Source organism: Mya arenaria, chromosome 6 (assembly GCF_026914265.1).
Source record: "Mya arenaria isolate MELC-2E11 chromosome 6, ASM2691426v1".
Taxonomy (NCBI): domain Eukaryota; kingdom Metazoa; phylum Mollusca; class Bivalvia; order Myida; family Myidae; genus Mya; species Mya arenaria.
The window spans coordinates 3,034,923-3,056,953 of NC_069127.1; the positions used below are offsets into that span (position 1 = coordinate 3,034,923).

Here is a 22,031-nt window from a genome sequence, read left to right on the forward strand (position 1 = left end):
CAATGAATACTATTTCCATCTTTTACAGGGCTCCATCTGCGTTAACTGCAAGGCAATAAATGTCATGTTTCAGGATTCAATCTGCGGCGACTGCATGGCACTAAATGTTTTTTCCGTATGTCACAGGGTTCCACCGGAGGAGACTGCATGGCAATTATGTTATTCCCGTATGTTACAGGGTTCCATATGCTGTGTCTGCATTACAATAAATGTTATGACCGTCTGTTTCAGTGTTCCATCAATGGCGACTGCATTTAAATAATTATCATGCCCTTCTGTTTCAAGAATCCATCTGCGGTGACTGCAAGGCAACACATTTAATGCGCATCCGTTACAGAGCTCTATATGCGGGGATTGAATGGCAATTCATGTTAATTCCGTCTGTTTCAGGGCTCAATCTGCGGCGACAACATGGCATTACACCGATTACCGTCAATTGTAACGGTTTAATTTGCGGCAACTGCATGTCAATACATAAATAGAGTGAAGAAGTTCCAAGTTGCAATAACAATGGGCAAACGTTTCCCTTTCGCTGCTGTTATTTTTCACTTGACCTTATTAGTTAATTACCGGCAATAATGCTTCAAGCATTAGAATAATTTCAAAACTGTGTAAAAAGTAGTTTAGCCTTAGGTTTAATCTTTCGAATGGCAATATGTACACCAATTTTCATCGAAGGAAATTTATAATATTAAATGACGATTAACATTTTCATTTCAAACAGTAAATATGGGCCATAAAGTGGAGGTCACTGCAATAGCTAAATGAAGTAGCAAAAGCATACTACATTATGCAACCCCTTAAAATATTTCAAATGTATCAAGTGAGAAGAATATGATAAAGTAGGTTAAAGTATATTGCAGGAAACAGCAAAACACGCGATGTTGATATTCAGTTCTTAAAGCTGCACCCTCACAGATTGAACGTTTCGACATTTTTTTATTTTTTGTCTTGGAACGAGCCAGTTTTTGCGAAAATGCATGGAAATCAGTGATATAAGACTGCTTACAAAAAAACCTGATCGCAAATTTTCATACTTATGTTTAAAAATAGATGTTTGATGCACTTTTCTTATAGCGTAAGTAACGCTTTTAGCCATAAAACAAAAAAAATCGAACGGAGATATGAAAAAATGCGATCTGATGTTTTGTCATCAGTCTTACATCAATGGTTTTCAGATATTTACGCATAAATTGGCTAATTACAAAACAAAAAGTAAAAAAGTTGTTTAAAACGGATAACCTGTGAGAGTGCAGCTTTAATAGTGCACTGTTTTGCTGTTACACTTGGCGAACAACCTCGATCGTTTTGTTCTGTAATTTGAGTATCAATTGAAGCGCCTTGTGTATGGCTGGTGCACTTTACAAAGAAACGTAAGAGGAAGTTTAAGTCATTTCAAGTAAATATCTTGGTGGATTTTCTATTTGTACATTTTTATAAACAAGTTCTAGACCAATTTATATATATAAAGTGAAGGTGTGCCGTCTCAAGTGAGTAACGTTTTTTAGGTTGTTTTCATTTCTTGCCCTTATGAACATGAACCCATAAAATACTGCTGATAAATAATGTAATACGTATTTATATATGCTTATATATAGCAACATTCTATGGGTTAAGAGGGTAGATATTTATGTACATGTAAGACAATGGAGGTTGTCCTTAGATATGTGACAGTTTTAAGAAAATAATATTTAATTTGTATTTTTTCCTTAAAGGTATCACACAAACAGTATGTTTGTAAAAGCACAGTGTCTGTCTTCCGCTAGTATATTTAATTAATGGGATCTACGTACATGTTGTTATGCCCCCTACAAAAATGGGGGGGGGGGGTATTTACCCTTGTCCGACCGTGCATCTGTGTGTCCGACCGAGCGTCTGTATGTCCATGCGTGTGTCTATGCGTCCGTCCATGAATGATTCCGTCCGACAATATTATGCGGACTTTTGTCTTTCAAAATCCCGAAACTATTTACCTGGAGCCAAAAAACTCAGTGAAAATGTTGTTTAGGTATTGAAGTTTTGCACCTGCGGTTTTGTTTCCCTCTGAACTCAGTAAAACCAGAGTCATGACCTTTGAATTAGCAACAATGACATGTCTGGTAGAAATTGGTAGATGAAAAAAGAAGATTATTTAATCACACCTCATATATAAAAATTATTTACATTCATACTATTATGTATCATAGTACAATACAAAATAGGACACCATGCAACCAATTCTAACCATTTTAAGCTTATCTTTACTTGCATGTATATTGTTTTGATCCTATGCTAAATGATATTACTTCATTTGATCATAACAGGTTTTATACTGTACTATCGCTGTAAAACGCTAAAAACATCCATGATTATCAATAAATATGAAGAAAGAAAAGGAATTGTAATGCAAGTATATCACATATTGTCGATGTTCACTTAAAGTAGAATTATTATTAAAGTATTATCTTATTAAAAAAATAGTTACAATTCTCCAATTAAACTTTTTTATCTGATGAGTTTATGTTTTATAAATTTCCAATGCTAGTGTAAGGCTGTTTTAGACTATTGGAAAATTTTGTTGGTATATCCGTGTTTTAAACAAAAAAATTGTATAGAAATCTATTAAGGCCAACGATATAAATAACAATTTATGCATGGTTATTTATACATGGACTACTACAAAATTACTGTCTTTTAACACAATGTCATTTTTCTTCATGTATAAATCTATTGCAGATTTAAGTCCATTATAGTCCATTGCCATTTTTGGCAATTATCAATGCTTAAGCAATTAGACCCTACGTTTTTCTATAACAATCAATAAACCTATACCCCTCATTAAAATTGCATACTTAGTTTCCATTTCTAAAGGAAAGGTCATAGAGTGAAGGCAAAACTGATTTACATTGCCTATATAAAATGTTTCTATATATAGCATATATGCTTTTATTACATATTTTTAAAATATATTTGACATTTTTTGGAAGTAAATAATTTACCACTATTAAACAAGTTAACAACATCAACTAAACTAGCCATCACTTTTAAATATGTACTATCATTATGTACTATATAATGTTTAAGTCATTTTATTTTTCACCTATACATAAATTATACATATAACTACCAAAATCTCTATATATTTATACCACCTTCTGCAAAGTACTGTAGTTTTTATTTTAGGTTTTCCATTCCATTCAAACACAGGCATTCAATCATTTAGTTGTTTTATAAAAAAAATATGATGGATTGGGTAGACTAATGAATAGGTGAAAACAGTGGTGATAAAATTTACTGTACAACAGTAAATCTCCCTGTTGATAAATTTCTTCTTTCCAATACCGAAACGCGACGTCCGTTTGGAATAGGTTTCAATGTTGAACCATGGAGGGTCATATGATCAAAATGGACAAGCCAACATTATTATTGAAAACTCAATGACAATTTTTTTACATATAACAGTAAAAAATTTATACTGTTATATGTAAAAAAAATGTAACTATAAATGATATAATGTAGAATCTGTACGTAACCCAACGATGCAGATGGATAGATATTCTTATATGGCAGTGTCCTTGTCCTTGTCTTATTACCTCCCTTCTTTAATTAATATAATTTAACTTTCAATTGATATATATTTTATGAAAATAACAGAATGAGTATGATTATATATTATTTATTTTTTGAAACGCATTACTTTAGAGTTAAAATATGAAAAACTATTAGTAAATAAAGTAATATGGTATTCTCTGCATTTAAAAGTTACGTGATATGCAAATTTCGTAGTATTCGTTAAATTTAGACTATATACCATTCCTTAAATGAACTGCCTTTCGGCAATTTCGGTTATTATCCGAAGAACGCGACATTTTCGGATATGTTCGGATCGCAATTCATCGCATAACAATATACATGAAAATTGTTGATCTTGTTATTGTTTGTATTGTGTCAGCAGCTCTTGTAAAATATAAATCATGATATTTTAAAATGTATTGTTGCCATAAGTATTTCAATTTTACGTTTAAAAGTGATTTCAAGTGGTTGATATTTTTCCCACGTTATTGTGACGTCATTTGATAAAATGATTTTGGTTACAGTCGGGTCGTTCTATTTACAGAATGGTTTTCTTAGATGATATTTAGTATTCTTTTAACAATTCTTGAATGAAATGATGAACTATTGGTGTAAATATAAGTAATGAATTGCGGGTTTGATGTCATTATCGGGGATATGAACGCAATTGGGCTGGTCAAAGTACGCATGGAGTCCCAATTGCGTTCATACCCCGATAATGACATCAAACCCGCAATTCATTCCTTAAAGAAATACATTTCGATAAGTTTACATTACTAAAAGATACTGGGACTGACACTTTAAACATAAAGGATATGTGTGGTTAAATTTAGATAAATAGATTAATATTACTATTATTTCTATGCTAAATCAGTTAAAACATCTTGAAGGAATATATCATTTTTTTCTAATTAATTGAAAATATATAAAATTTACTCATGATGCGTCTGTAATACGACAGACACACATTATGTCGGTCTCTTCTGTAATACGGACACTATTGTACTTCTAACATTCCTCTAAATACAGTACAGTTTGTTTATTCAGACCATTGTATTCTTGCTAATTGTTAAGTATACAATCGTGTGAACTTTATTTTAGATATCATAATTGCTCATTTTTGATAATATATACCATGTAACTTGTTATAATTACTTTTCATTTCTTTTCCCATATATGCTCCCCAGGGATGTTATTCATTAATTTCCTAACTTAAGTCATTTTCAGAGGTTAAGAATTCCACAGGTCATATGATATAATGACTTAATAACATCTGAAATACTTCATTTTCAATAATTTTATGTAACACACACATTTTTATGTTAAAAAACTTGTAGTTCTTTTTTCTTAATTCGACCATAATCATTTTAGGAAATTAAATAATGACGTTAAGATGTTCTATGAATACCAGATCAGTTTTTATTAGCATACGCCGTATAAACTGGAAGAGTATAGAATTCCCCTTATTCACTCAAAGCCTGTGTCAACCTTAACTCATAACTAAAACCACATAAAACCTTAAGTTCATAATTGTAAGTATACAGCACCTGGGATTATTATGCCCAAAACGGATATATTTATTTGATCGTATGTACGTCTATCCGTTCGTCTCAACGGTTGCCGATCAATATCGGAAGAACGCTTAAGCCCGAGTTCATTATCTTCATAGGTAGGCTGGTCATGACCAGCAGATGAAGCCTTTTGATTTTGAGGTCAGTTGGCCAAAGGTCAATGTCGTGGTCACCTTAAGATAACCTTCAGCTGAAAATCGGTTTCCGATCAATATATGAAGACCACTATGACCCAAGGACCTCCAACTTCGTAGGCATGTTGGTCATAACCAGCAGATAAACCCTTTTGCTTTAGAGGCCAGTGGATCAAAGGTCAAGGTCGTTGTGACCGTAAGCTGAAAATACGCAGTTTCCTATCAATAATTGAAAACGCTTAGGCATAGAGACCTCGAACTTGGTAGAGGCCCCTTAAACATGACCAGCCTCCTAACTATTTTGACGTCACTTGGTCTAGAGTCAAGGTCGTGGTGACCTTGAGCTGAAAGTCCGATTTCGTTCAATAACTTAAAAATGCTTGTATCCAGGTACCTAAAACTTGGTATTGTTTGTGATCTGCATCTGCTTCCTTTTAGTCATGAATCAAAACCACTCGCGGCGGCTTTGCATCAAAATTAGTCTTGTATATATATTTGCATTTGTGTTTATTTGGAACTGAGATGTTATGTGGAAGAGCCCTCCTGTGGTATGTTTGACACTAGATAAACATCGTTTGCAGTAGAATGTGGATTAACTGGGCACTGGATTGACCTGAGAACCTATATAGGATTTCTTCATACTTAATGGTCTCAAGTATAGCACAACTGATATTTATTTGGTTCTTGATAGAGCTTCAAAGCCTCTTTATTATAAGTTTGGCACACTATGGATTGACAAAAAGGTTGTTTTTTTGCCACACGTCCGTGGACTTGACAGTCAGCCAATAGTGGCAGATGTATGGCAGATTTGAGTAGATCATACCCAACATGTGGTTGAATGAGCTCTGGCTGAACTTTTGTAAACCCCGGGTTGATGTTTGTTGGATAAATTAGCACAATTTCCATAAGACTCTTACAGCAATAGCAACGCTATCACCACTTCTGGCATGCTATCAAAAGTTGGCTTTAAAAAAATGATCTAAAAACTTGACCCGAAATATTAATTTTAATCACAGGAAAATACTTTTTTTCAAATCACAACAAGTGATACATCGGGCTGGATAGGATTACAGGAAGCTCACACAAATATTTTTTATGAAGCTTGTTAAGTTCTGGATGCGTTAAAATAGGGCCATTGTATGGTTAGCTTGATTTGTATGTTACAAAATAGATGAAATATAATTAAAAATGTTTACTGATTTTATTTATGTTAAGACTTTTTCAAATAAAATGAAGAAATATGTAATAGCGCTGTCGATATTGGTCATATTTGAATTATGATTTTAACTAATTTTGAAATGCATACGTGCATCATAAAACCATTTTATAATTTATCCATTAATATTAATGTATTGATGCAACGTATGCAAATTTGCACCTTGCGTTCACATGGTAATTCAGAAAATTTGATTTATTTGATAAAATGCAATCAGTTTGTGTCATAAAAAAAACGTTAGACATAAATGAAATTTACATTACCAACGTAAAATATCAATATGTGTATTCAATACAACTCTTAGTCACTGAGTGATATCATGTTACAGTAATTTAAGGAAAGTTAAAGTGATATCTATCTTTAAAAAAATGAAATGTCATACTATCAGATTTTGATTTTGCAAGTATACACGTTTATTTCAGTTTTTTAAAAAACAAATTAATCAAGAATGTGTTAAAAGTTGATAACTTCTGAAGTATCAGCTGAAATAGGAGTGCGATATCTTTTATTATCAAATGTATTTGAAAGTTAAGCATTCCATTTAGATAACATATGAGTCTCCAAGAAAAACCAAATAGCTTAACTTGAAAACAAAATATTAAAATAAAAAAATAAAATCATCTTTCAAACATTTCAGTCCTTTGTAGAAACAGTCTTCCAAGAAAATTCAAAAAAAGTTTTACAGAATAAAACAAGTTGCGTCAATAACAATTTCTCTTCTTAACTTGTGTACTGAAAAGTCCTGCCAAATAAAATAAATACCCCCAAATCAATTGTTGAGCTTATATGACATGAAATACCAGGGGTAAAATTAATCCTACCTTCAAACTTGAGGCAAGTACCCATGAATAATTTTTCCCCCGAGGCTAACTGTGTTCATATGCACATACTTGTACCTGGGGTTAATAAGCGTAAAAGGGGTTAAATTTGTTCCTGATGGTAAATCTTGTTATATAAACGTGACAATATACTTATATAAAGTCAAACAGTATAGTATTTCAACCTCTTGGATAGCATTCATTTGGATAACAGTTAATTGTTTCCATAAACTTTAAAAAAAAACCCATTTCATTGAAGCGGTCAATTATTTATGTTATAATGAAGAACAATATGAAATAGATATATGCCGTATATTTAGATATGCTTTTATTCGACACAAGCACAATTTCCATAAGACTCTTACAACAATAGCAACGCTGTGACCACCTTATGCATGGAATCAAAAGTTGGCTTAAAAAAGATATAAAAACTTGACAATAAAATAAATAAACTAAAAACGTAGAAAATGATCTGGGAAAAAATGGGGTAGTTTTCATATTTAAAATTACCATTACCTTGACCGTATAGTAGACAATCAACACACTACATATGTAATATATAAAACAAGGACAGTTTATCAAGGATTGCTAGGTACCGCCTTGGATCAGTCAGTAAAATATAAAGTTACTCGGGATCTTAAACTAGTCTGTGTACACAACCTTAGTCTTATCCCAACACTCCCGAAACGTTGAATCTTATCAATGTATCCATTTACTTGAGAAAACTTACGAATAAACAAAAATAACAAAAAACATCTGCCTTAGCAAATAAAAGGTCTATAACTGTGTGATCATAGAGTTTCATAATGAAAAGCGTCATTGTACTAACTCTGGGAATAAACAAGGAAAGCATTAATAAAAATAAAAATAAAATATATATTTCGAATATCTTCTTTCAAATGACAAACATAAGTGAAATATTGAAATAAAGTAACGTCCTACGCTTAAACATTCCAAGTGCACCAAACGAATGAAAAAGTAAAAAAATGCCATATTTTAACATTTGTTTTTAACATATTTAACATTTTCACTGAATTGAATTTTCACGGCAACCATATTTGACGCCATCTTGGATTTATCGATTCACATCACGCGTTTGAAATTTATGCTATCACTTCCATACAGCATATTTCCCAAACACGTTGATATATAACAAATAACAATTGCTTTTCACCTACTCCTTAGATCAGCCACTCTTTACCTGATTGTCACACCAGTATTAATCTATGTGAAGTCATTTCAAATAATGATTATAAGCATGAGCTGAAAGAAGCCTTTTGTTGCTATTGGAAACGTTTTATAAATATTTTCTAAAGCAGAGACTTAAAAGGACAACATCTATGCTATATATGTTTACCAAAAAAAATTGAAAAATAATTGAAGTTTTTTTCATTCTAGGACAATAAGTTCATTAATTTTGAGAGTCGGCATTAAGTGTATGCACCAAACAAAGCAAAAACAGGATATGGGCCAATTACATTAGCGAAGAAATCTTTCTTACTGGAGATTGCTGCCATTACATTTCATTTACCTCAATTACACCTAATATGATGAAAGCCTTCCCCGGAGAATCCAATCCCCAATTATGAAAGCCTTCCCGGGAGAATCCAATCCCCAATTATGAAAACCTTCCCGGGAGAATCCAATCCCAAATTATGGAAGACTTCCCAGGAGAATCCAATCCCCAATTATGAAAGCCTTCCCCGGAGTATCCAATCCCCAATTATGAAAGCCTTCCCCGGAGTATCCAATCCCCAATTATGAAAGCCTTCCCCGGAGTATCCAATCCCCAATTATGAAAGCCTTCCCTGGAGAATCCAATCCCAAATTATGGAAGACTTCCCCGGAGTATCCAATCCCCAATTATGAAAGCCTTCCCCGGAGTATCCAATCCCCAATTATGAAAGCCTTCCCCGGAGTATCCAATCCCCAATTATGAAAGCCTTCCCCGGAGTATCCAATCCCCAATTATAAAAACCTTCCCTGGAGTATCCAATCCCCAATTATGAAAGCCTTCCCCGGAGTATCCAATCCCCAATTATGAAAGCCTTCCCCGAGGTCTCCTATCCACAATTATGAAAGCCTTCCCTGGGGTCTCCTATCCCCAATTATGAAAGCCCTCCCTGGGCTCTTCTATCCCCAATGAATAAAGCCTTTCCCGGGTTGTCCGATCTCCAATGAAGAAAGCCTTTCATGGGTTCTCCGATCTTCAGATATGAAAGCCTCCCCTGGGGTCTCCTATCCCCAAATATGAAAGCCTTCCCTGGGGGGTCTCATATCCCCATTCATCAACGACTTCCCTTGGGTCTCATATCCCCAATTATTAACGCCTTCCCGGACATCTTCTATCCCCAATTATAAACGCCTTCCCTTTGCTGTCCTATTCCCAATTATAAACGCCTTCTCGGAGGTCTCCTATCCCATTCATGAACGACTTCCCTGGGGTCTTCTATCCTCAATTATAAACGCCTTCCCTGGGGTCTCCTATCCCCATTTATAAACGCCTTCCCTGGGGTCTCCTATCCCCAATTATAAACGCCTTCCCTGGGGTCTTCTATCCCCAATTATAAACGCCTTCCCTGGGGTCTCCTATCCCCAATTGTAAACGCCTTCCCTGGGGTCTCCTGTCCCCAATTATAAACGCCTTCCCGGAGGTCTCCTATCCCCAATAAAGATAGCCATCCCCGGGGTCTCCTATCCCCTACGAAGAAAGCCTTCACCGGGGTCTACTATCCCCGTTAAAGAAAGCCTTCACCGGGATCTCCTATCCCCAATAAAGAAAGCCTTCACCGGGGTCTACTATCCCCAATTATGAAAGCCTTACCCAGGGTATCTTATACCTAATTATGAAAGCCTTCACCGGGGTCTCCTATCCCAATTTGGAAAGCATTCCACGGGGTCTCTTATCCCTAATTATGAAAGCCTTCCCTGGAGTTTCCTATCCACAATTATGAAAGCCTTCCCCGGGGTCTACTATCCCCATTTATAAAAGATTTCACTAGAGTCTCCTATCTCCAATTATGAAAGCCTTATTCGGGGATTCCTATCACAAGTGATGAAAGCCTTACCTGGGGTCTCCTATCCCCAATTGTGAAACATTTCCCTGGGGTCTCGTATCCCCAATTATAAACGCCTTCCCGGAGGTCTCCTATCCCCAATAAAGATAGCCTTCCCCGGGGTCTCCTATCCCCTACGAAGAAAGCCTTCACCGGGGTCTACTATCCCCGTTAAAGAAAGCCTTCACCGGGATCTCCTATCCCCAATAAAGAAAGCCTTCACCGGGGTCTACTATCCCCAATTATGAAAGCCTTACCCAGGGTATCTTATACCTAATTATGAAAGCCTTCACCGGAGTCTCCTATCTCAATTTGGAAAGCATTCCACGGGGTCTCTTATCCCTAATTATGAAAGCCTTCCCTGGAGTTTCCTATCCACAATTATGAAAGCCTTCCCCGGGGTCTACTATCCCCATTTATGAAAGATTTCACTAGAGTCTCCTATCTCCAATTATGAAAGCCTTATTCGGGGATTCCTATCACAATTGATGAAAGCCTTACCTGGGGTCTTCTATCCCCAATTGTGAAACATTTCCCTGGGGTCTCCTATCTCCAATTATGAAAGCCTTCACCGGGGTCTCCTATCTCCAATTATGAAAGCCTTCTTCGAGGTATCCTATCCCCATTTATGAAAGCCTTCCTGAGATATCATATTCTTAATTATGAAAGCCTTCCTGAGGTATCATATTCTTAATTATGAAAGCTTTCCCCGGGGTCTCCTAACCTCAATTATGAAAGCCTTCCCCGGGGTTTTCTATCCCCAATTATGAAAGCCTTCCCCGGGGTCTTCTATCCCCAATTATGAAGCCTTCCCCGAGGTTTTCTATCCACAATTATGAAAGCCTTCCCCGGGGTTTTCTATCCACAAATATGAAAGCTTTCCCCGGGGTCTTCTATCCCCAATTATGAAAGCCTTCCCCGGGGTCTCCTATCCCTAATTATGAAAGCCTTCTCCGGTCTACCCTATCCCCAATTATGAAAGTCTTCCCCATGGTCACCTCTCCCAAATTATGAAAGCCTGCCCGGGTTCTCCTATCCCCATTTATGAAAGGCCTCCCCGGGAACTCCTATCCTAAATTATGAAAGCCTTCGCGGCACCTCCTATCCCCAATTATGAAAGCCTTCCCCTGGGGTCTCCTATCCCCGTTTAGGAAAGACTTTCCACCCCAATTATGAAAGCATTCCCCCGGGTCTCATATCCCCAATTATGAAAGCCTTCCCCGGGGAGTTTATCCTCAATTATAAAAGCTTTTCCCGGGATCTCCTATCCCCATTTATGATCCCTTGGGTCTACTATCCCCATTACGAAAGCCTTCCCTGGGGTGTTCTTTTCCCCATTTATGATCACTGGAGTCTCATATCCTGAATTATGAAAGCCTTCCCCGGGGTCTCCTATCCCGAATTATAAAAGCCTTCCCCGGGGTCTCCTATCCTCAATTATGAAAGCCTTCCCCGGGGTCTCCTATCCACAATTATGAAAGCCTTCCCCGGGGTCTCCTAACCTCAATTATGAAAGCCTTCCCCGGGGTCTCCTATCACCAGTTATGAAAACCTTCCCCGGGGTCTCCTATCTCCAATTATGAAAGCCTTCCCCGGGGTCTCCTATCACCAGTTATGAAAGCCTTCCCCGGGGTCTCCTATCACCAGTTATGAAAGCCTTCCCCGGGGTCTCCTATCTCAATTATGAAAGCCTTCCCCGGGGTCTCCTATCACCAGTTATGAAAGCCTTCCCCGGGGTCTCCTATCTCCAATTATGAAAGCCTTCCCCGGGGTCTCCTTTCTCAATTATAAAAGCCTTCCCCGGGGTCTCCTATCTCAATTATGAAAGCCTTCCCCGGGGTCTCCTATCCACAATTATGAAAGCCTTCCCCGGGGTCTCCTAACCTCAATTATGAAAGCCTTCCCCGGGGTCTCCTATCACCAGTTATGAAAACCTTCCCCGGGGTCTCCTATCTCCAATTATGAAAGCCTTCCCCGGGGTCTCCTATCACCAGTTATGAAAGCCTTCCCCGGGGTCTCCTATCTCAATTATAAAAGCCTTCCCCGGGGTCTCCTTTCTCAATTATAAAAGCCTTCCCCGGGGTCTCCTATCCCCGATTATGAAAGCATTCCCCGGGCTCTCCTATTTCCAATTATGCTAGCCTTCCCCGGGGTCTCCTATCTCCAATTAGGAAAGCCTTCCTCGGGATCTCCTTTCTCCAATTATGAAAGCCTTCCCCGGGTTCCCCAACTTCCAATTATGAAAATTATGAAAGCCTACCCAGGTGTCTTCTTTCCTCATTGGTCTGCTATCCCCGATTATGAAAGCATTCCCCGGGGTCTTCTATCCCCAATGAAGAAAGCCTTACCCGGGGTCTCCTATCCCCGATTACGAAAGACTTACCCGGGGTCTTCTAACCCCAAGTATGAAAATCTTCCCATGGGTCTCCTATTTCCATTGAAGAAAGCTCGACTGCATAATATTCTATTCTCTTTTATGAAAGTATCTCCAATTCTAAATTATGTCTCATTCACTGTTGTCCATTGATTACAGAAGTCCTTAGTCGTTCCATATCCCTACATGAACGCATTTTATGAAACGAAATTTTTATTCGAAGTTGTCATGTTTTAATCTATATCTATATATTCTATTTAATCTTACTCAATCCATGATTTCAGAATATGTCTCTAGAAAGTCGGCATGATATAAGAAAATGACAGTATAGGAAGTGGTAACCCTGTTATAAGCCATTTCACGTACTTTCATCTGCACATGAATGATGGCACATGAAGCTAATTATTACTGTCTTTAACACAGATCCAATACTATGATTTCAGAAAAGACCTAGATTTCTGGCATGCAAATTAAAAATGCCAATATCTACAAGAACGTATTTGATTACATGAATATTTCATATATCATCCCTATCGCTTGCTTTTTCCAGATTCGACTTCAAGAATGTCCGTTTGCAACAGTAAAGGACCAATAAGGCGAGTAGCTTTTCTCTTTCTGGCGTGTCTCTCCGTCTACATCTATCTCTTCACCAGCACATTTGGTGGCATCAAGTCGTCTGCTGTATTTAAAGTCGTCGATGTAAACCTTCAGGTATTTTTCTTTTTCTGCTATTTTAAAAATGACTTAGTTCACCTTTACAGCAACGCATTTGAAGGCATGCTTGGATACTTAGTTCATGTTTTAGGTATTTATTTCACCAGAAACCTGCAAAACTTGTTTTATATGCAGTTTGTGCGGAAATATCTGTTGAAATAAAATATTTGTTCATCGTGGTTTTAAAACATTTTATCCCAGCTTCAGCTACTTCAAAACACGTCCTGGGTCTGCAAAACATTATAGCTGCACTCTCACAGATTGACCATTTGGACAACTTTTTCATTATATTTCTCAGAATCAGCTGATTTTGGATTCAGTGTTTTCAAATCAGTGATATAGAATAACACACATTAGAACAGATCTCAAATGTTTGGAGAACTACCAATGTTTTTATTATTCTTAAAGCGTGAGTAACGCTTTTAGTCATAAAACAATCAATTTTCGAGCGTTAATCTCGATCTGATCTTTTATCAGCAGTCTTATTTCACCGGTTTTCCAACACATACGCAAAATTTGGTTCATTCCAACACATTTCTTTTTAAAACTGATCAAAACGGTCAGTCTTTGAGAGTGCAGCTTTAAGCTCACACTAGGATGTTAAAGACTTGGGTAACAGAGTAGAATAAACATTACCCTGCCTAACATTTACGTCTATTTAGGTTTAACTACGTTCATTTAAATGCAAATTAAGATTAAGTGATAGCAAATAGTTAAAAAAAATGTAAACTGTGATATAATTAAATAATATTGAGTGCAGTTGAGTTGAGTTATAAAGATAGTTCGTTATTATTATGAAATAGATTATTTTCGGTGTTCTTAACCATTAACTGGTTAAATTGATTCAAAGACCTAAACTAAAAAATAGCCATCTTAATTTTTGGCGCGAAAAATTAAAGGCCCTTTTCCGATACAGCGCGCTTTTGTGATTCGCTGAACAACCTCCCCGATTTTATCAATGAATGACTAAGTTAAACAGAACATAACAGAATATTTATTAGACTTAAGCATAACAAGCTTATCGTCATAATATATATGGCATGCAACAATTTTAACACATAGCATATTATACATAGCATATTATACGATAAATTCATTTGATTTTATTGTTTCTAGGATTTAAATGGTGAGAATGAATTTATATTATATCATATATTTTTAGTTGAATATTACATACAATCGGACATTATTTCAGATTGATCAAACAGTAATCATGTTTTGGTTATGTATATAACCACATATGACTGAGTATATTCGGTAATAAAAGTGCATTAGATAACATCGTAAGGACAAGGAAAATGATGCAAATATGTACAAAAATAACAAAACATAGGGAAAATACAACCAACAAAGTATTAGTTTCTACCCTCTTCTAGAAAACATCCATGACACATAAATTATATCAACGAATCAACGAATCACGAAGTTTGAACGCCTTATCATTATACATTGCTAATTTTCTAATGAGTATTTTATTTCTACTTTGCATCAATACATAAATTAAACTTCGGCGATCGTTTTGGTCTGATGCTTTCTGCACGATTAAATCAGAATCCGTAAGGTGATACTATTGACGGTAACACGCACGTAATTAACACGTAAAATTTTAACTAGTATTACGATACTTTTTTGTATTAAATGACATTTACAATGTCTGGTATATTGCAAGAAGAATATGACTACGCTGTAAACATAATTTTTAAATTGTTCTTTATATAAGAATAGTGACTTTTGCTTGTTGTATATTTAATCTTAAATAACTTCTGCTCAAGAATGTATGAAAAGGTTGTTTAGGTTAACTACTAATCTGCTGCATTCAGTGTTTTTATTCTATTTTTTCTTCTTTTGTATATGCACTGCTGCTTTCTGCCCGTATCAGGCGTTTACACTTTTTGTATGAAATTTGCTATTCTAATGGATTACTAATGTTACCTTAAAAAGTTTTTTCCTTTTTTGTTGTCAAAATAGTCTCTTTCTTAGTCTGTCTGCCTGCTGTCCGTCCGTCCCTCAGCACGCCCGCCGGCCCGCCCGAGTGCCCGACTGCTCGCCCGATTGCTCGCCCGCCCCCTGTCTGTCGGTCTGTCTGTCTGTCTGTAACAACAATAAATCAAATACCTGCCAATGGCAGCAAGGACAGATTAACAATAATTGTATTCACTTAGAAGAGCTCTGTCAACCAAAAACTTGCGCTTTGGTTAGAAAGAGGCATTCCACGCCCAACACTTAAAAGTCAGCATTTGTTTTTATCTACCGTTTAGAGCACAAAAAACAACACTAACTATTACTTAAACGTTTCTTAAAACTCCACCTGCATACCTTTATGAATGTCTCTTCATATACACTACTGATATATTGACCAGCATTACAAGATGGTATCTGACTGATCTTTGCGAGGCGTGTTAGATACAGAAGAACATTTGTGGTTCAATCCTTTGCATGTCCTTGAGTTTAAACCAGCTTTCCTTGTAGCTCACCCTCTGTAATCTAAATTCTACACACTCTGTGAAGACCGAAAAGAAAAACGTTTTTGTAATAATATATTATTTTTTTCACACGGAGCCCTTTTGAATAATACTGGGCATCAAAGTTCACATGTGTATGGATCGCATACCTTAAGTGGATGTTTTGCTATTAATAAGTAAAAAATGAAAACAAAAACCAACTGCAGACATTCTTTTGTTACCACGTATGCTTTTATTTGTGTTTTTAAATCTTACTTAAGACATTTGTGATTTTACTTTATTCAACTATAAATAAAACTAATACTTAATTCAAAAACATAACATAGGTCTAAGGCTGTACTAAGTTACTGTATTATTGATCAATGAAGATGTTCTGATGCCTGCGATCCATTTGATATCGACTGTGTTCTTTTGTACATTGTATGTCTCTGATAAAATGTCTGGTATGCCTTAGCCTTGTGCCTTTAAACAGGGGATTCGAAAAATGTTGGCTAATGAGCTTTACCCTGTACATTCCATTCAATGGATGCAAAATTGAACCAAAAGAACCAAAAGAGTCTTTTTGCCTTAAAAGTTCAAATGAATTCAATTACCTTTTTCTACTTTATTTCGCAGGCCGTATCACAAGACAAGATCGTATCCACTACCGAGGTAGTTAACATCCATAGCAACGTGGATAAAGAAGTAGTTAACATCCATAGCAACGTGGATAAAGAACAATTCCAAAAGTATAGAACAAGGATTTCAAAAAAAGAGAGTGTACCATTGTTGACGTTATTCACCACGTGGAATTACAATCTTGAAAAAGATTTAGTCCATAATATAACAGTGTTCAATTGGATGCCCCTTTATCCTTTTGTGATACCGGTAGTGTTTACTAATGACAGTGGCGTTGCTGCAGATTGTTCTAGAAAAGGGTGGAAGGTCTTGCCCGTCTCGGTCACGGCTGCTGAAGGTGTTCCAGTTCTGAAATACATGTACAGAGATGTGATGGAGAAATACAACACCACCTTCTATGCCTACACCAATGCGGACATCCTCTTCACTGACACTCTACTAGACAGCCTTGTCCAGATCATCACAAATACCTCTCTGGATCTCACTCAGCCTGCATTAATGGTTGAGAAAAGAGCCAACGTTAAAACCTTTACATCAGATGAAGGAAGTACTTGGTATAATATAACTAAGACTGCAAAAGATAGGGGCACATTGTATACTATTTGGGCAGAAGACTATTTTATTACGACTAGATCGTTTCCATGGCATGACATAGCCGAGGTTGTAATTGGAAGGCGAGCTTATGATAATTGGTTAGTTTTTCATTCCCGAAAAATGAATTATTCTGTGATAGATATTACAAGCACAGTGTTAGCTGTTCATCAAACGACAAAAGCAGGAAATAAGGAAGGTCATAGTCATAAAAACAGTGACTACAATCATAATTTGTTAATAAAAATGTACAAAATGGTGAAGTACCACGTTGGTGTTATCGCATGTATAGAGAAATATACAAAATATGAATATGGTAATTTTAGTATAAAAACGCGTGATTACCGGAAAAGTTGTGAGGCCAGTTGAAGTCAAATGCAGCAGAAACCTCAAGTTAAATTTAAATATGAAAGCACCTGCTTATTACGAAGCAGTAAAATTTGCAGTCGCAATGTGATTTATACGAGTATATATATATATGAGTAGTATAGTGAAATGCCAACCCGTAGAAGCAAGTGTAACAGCATACATTAGCTAACTAATCATGAGGTAATGTGAGCAAATGTTCTACTTGCATGGCTGTATTTTGGTTGGGGATTAGACCCAATTAACAAAATGCCTTGTTTGTATACATTGCATGTATATTCAGCTTAAATATGTAATGGTGATTGTTTATGTGTATGGATGCTACTAATGTTGAGGGTTTTGCCAGTGGTGTCGCATCACAGTACGTTTGCCCAAAAGTTTGAGGCCTTGACTTGGAGAAAGCCATTTCACTATTGTGCTTAGAAAAATAATTATAATCAAATATAAAAAATATGGTCTAATGTCGACTGTTGACCAGATGTACAGATTCCGTAATACAAGTTATTCGACTCAGATTATTAATGATTATAAACCATGATGGCCTTTTTTAAGTTGTACATTTTATTTCTTTATGTTTAAAGCTTGTAGGTACTGTTTTATTTTTCTAAATTCTTCTCATTGCCACTTAGGATTAAATAATTAGAGAAAAAAATGAGTATATAACTATGATAGAGTCTCATATAATGTCTGATAAATTCGCGAGGTCAACAAGATGCTTTATTAAAAAGAAATGTATGGGAAATACCAATGAAATTTCAAACTGGTCCACTGACTTACTATATGCTAATGAGGCAGATAAGTGGGCGGAGCATAGCATCAATGTTGTTTACTGTAGTGAAAAATGCAGATAGATAGTCGCTCATGTTTTTGTAAAATGCACCTCTAAATGCTGGAACCCTTCAGCAAAAGTTGATATATGCTCAAATATATCAGGGGCGGCACCAGGATTTGACGTTTGAGGGGGCGTAACTTAGAGGCGTAACCTTTTGATTTGCGCCTTTTCCTTAGAACCGAAATTGAATCAGTGTTGACAGAGGGGTTTAGGGCTACCCCCTCCCCCCTAGAAAGTTTTAACAATTTCTAGCCTGAAATGGTGCATTCTGGGCGTATTTTATTACTTTCTTCTCCTATATTGAAATAATGTGTAAACTTGGACAATTTTCACTACCGGATCCGGGGTGGGGGCGCGCCCACCCTCCCTGCATTCGCTAGTGAATATCGTTTTTAAGGACCACAGTTAATTAGCCCCAACAGGTTTGTTGTTGCGTGATTTGTTGATTGACATTTTTCGACGTATTATCAATATGACAATGTATCACCTTAAAAAAACGAAAGTGGTCTAGTGGATCAGGTGTTGGCATTCGAAACCTCTTGACTTTACCGGTATGGGTTCGCACCCAACTACAACCAAAACATGTTTATACTATAACTGTGTTTTTTTTCTGCAATTTCGATGTCAAAGAGTAAAATAATGATAAAATAAGTGTGTTCAAATTCATTACCGGGAAAACTATTTAAACCAAACACTTCTTAGTTGAAAAATGAAAATCATTAGTATATTAAGCAACATTGAATTTTAGGCATTTAGAGAGTCACGTGATATACAAATTTCGTATTGACGTTGTGCGCGCTAATTTAAGATTTGGTTTCGTTTTTTTTGCCTTTTTTAATTGCGATAAATGCCTTTTTTTAATCAATTTAAGTGTTAAAATTGGTCAAAAATTTAAGAGAAGTCATTTGGGTATGCATAAAAATACATAAGTTTACATCAATAAAACATTATGAGACTTTAAGGAACCCCATATACACTTTTATACACCAATTATATTTAGCGTTAGCAGAAAATTGTCTCTTTTTAATCATTTCAAGCGTTATTGTCCACAATCGTTATATAACTAACGCTTGGATCGACGGCTATTAAGATCAGCCTAGAAAGTTGTTACTCAATGGACTTTACAAACGATAAAATTGTTTTAGACCGTCAGATGCAAAGCGGACAGGATTTAGAAAGCCACCTTTCAGATTTGCGACGCGTGCCTGACACGGCAAGGTTTACCGTATATCATTAAACACCACCACCTGCGTATTAACGGAACTACTTTCATAAATATGGGGGTCAAATGTGTGCTTATGCTATTTCAAGTATTTTCATGGCAAAACATCGCTTGTTATTTACAGAATAGTTGGACTTGTGAAGTTATTATTTTAACTCAGGAATATAAAGATAAAATCACATTTACATACGATGAGAAATGACTTTCCAACCACAAGTAGCTACGCCATTTTGTTGCAGGAATTTACTTTTCATGAACGGTTGTGCTGTTAACAAATAGAGCAACCTGAAATCAATAATCTTTTTTGATTCCTATGAAATTTGTTCAGTAGCAATCGAGCATTTATTACTTTTGTAGCACTTATTCTGTCCAAATTGCCAGTATCAGAGCGGGTCAATATAAATAATCATAATCGTGGTTCCTTGACCCAAATATACATTTTTATTTTCATTTCAAGAAATACTAGTTAACAGTTTAATAACAGTCTTAATGCTTTGATTTAAGTATTTTTTTTTAAAATTTATTCTGGAGAATAGCTCTTAAAATCATATATTGTATAATGCAGTAAAATGGTACTTAGATTATAGTTTTACATTTATTTTTGCTTGTAAATAGACATTGCCTGTTTTATTTTATTGTCAAATCGATCAGTTTTTAATATGTTCACATGCATTGTTTGTAAGTATAAGTTTTGTATAGAAATGTATATATTTTAAAAAATAAAGTTACTAATTATTGAATGTTTTTTGTATTTATTTTGTATTACTTTGATCACCAGTTCTGTTTTTGCTTGTACATTTATATTAAAACAAGTTATATTGTGTACCCATCAATAACCATCTCAATTGATCACACCTTACCTATTATCTCGACTATATAACCTATACATGGGACGTCTTCCCCGTATATGTGGCGGATCCTTGGTCTAGTGGTAGCACACTTGACTTTCAATCAAGGGGTCGCAGGTTCGATTCCCCGTCGCATCACTAAAAATACTAATCGTCTTCCGGGAGGGATGTTAAATAGGGCCTAAAAAAATATATATGTCTGTTTCCTGTAACCCGACCGACCGTAATTTTTTTATGCCCCAAAATTCGAAAGGTCAGATTTTAGCGATCTCTGGCCTGTGATGACAACGAAAATTTAGTTGTGTCCAAATTCGTCGCATAGTTAAAAACGTTTCCGGTTTGACATTTGTTGTATGCGTCAGTTTTGACCGGGATATTTCGGTGTGAGAGTCGGTATCATCTGAAAGGAGCCTCAATGCATGCTATGAATGTTTGTTAAACCCGCAAGAGCAATTAACACCCGAAGTGACAAGTGATTATCGATCTCAAATCTGATCGGTAACCGTGTCAATTAGCAGCACTCAAACTCAATGACGTAATATTAACTCCGCCCATTATGCAAATTAACGGATACCTTCCGCATTTTCGCTAAGTGCGATGGTATTGAAAAACCACAATGCTAAGATATATTTTGTTCATTTATTTTAAGTTGTTTTGTTCAATCTCAGGTTAATTAAAAACATATTCTTATAAGTTTTTAATTAGTTAACAGAAAAATAACATTTTTTCGTAGCACATGGCCTTAAAAGCGCGGGAAACAGGTGCACGCTAACTTCCTGTCAATTTTAATGAAAATGAAAGGAGAACTGCGTAGATCGTTGTCAGTGTTACAGTTAAGTTCTATAACAAAACAGTATTGTATAACAGTTATGGTTATGCCATTAATGAAAAATACAATGTTGCAATATTGGCAATAGGAACGTTGAATGTTTTTGTTTACTTCCGGAAAAAAGATAAACGTGAAAGTGAAACTGAAAGTTAAAGTAAGAAAGATGTCGTTGCAACTAAACAATCGCTGGTGCATATTGGAATATGACAAGGATGCATTGAGTTACATAACGAACATGCATTAACTAAATAATACGTTTGTCAGAGTCCGAACATACTTTTCCAAGTTTTGACTCTGGGAATGTTTTAACCACCTAACTCCTAAGTCCAGTCAAGTCCAGAAAAGGAAATAAGACAAGGTATTCTATTAAAAGTTATATTGATTATTTTTCATCGTGCTTGAGATTTTTACAGAATGAACAGTGGATCTAATGCAGCAGATCTTTTTAAAACACTTGAAATTGTTCTGTTTTATAAGTGGTGGAAACTATTTAATGAAGGTACTGTAAGTGTACTAGTTTTGCTGTTTAAAAAAGAAAATGGTATTACTTTTTTATCAGTCATTCTAAGCTTTCTTTATACTGATTCTAGTCTATTTAAACATATTCCAGTCCAATCTATCATTTTATAAAGAATTGATTTATATTATATTATTATGTATAACGTGAAGCACGACTATATCAGGCCTTTGTGACCAGTGTAGAGAAATCAGGGTCTAACTGTTCGCTGCCGAGTCAGTAAGAAAGGTTAAAGTGCACAAGCAGTCCCAAAGACCTGTACAATTCTGACAGCGTTCTAAGAGTTAAATGATTTAGTCATTGATTCTAGT

At 35.8% G+C, this 22,031-nt stretch overlaps 1 protein-coding gene across 1 annotated transcript; it reads left to right on the plus strand.

Annotated features, from left to right (window-relative positions):
• The first annotated feature begins 1,355 nt into the window (after positions 1-1,355).
• LOC128236752 (uncharacterized) lies at positions 1,356-20,266 on the plus strand. The gene is made up of 3 exons (XM_052951849.1): positions 1,356-1,373; positions 13,272-13,432; positions 16,513-20,266. The coding sequence occupies exons 2-3, from the start codon at positions 13,286-13,288 to the stop codon at positions 17,473-17,475; spliced, it is 1,110 nt and encodes a 369-aa protein (XP_052807809.1). The 5' UTR covers positions 1,356-1,373; positions 13,272-13,285; the 3' UTR covers positions 17,476-20,266.
• The last annotated feature ends 1,765 nt before the right edge of the window (positions 20,267-22,031 follow it).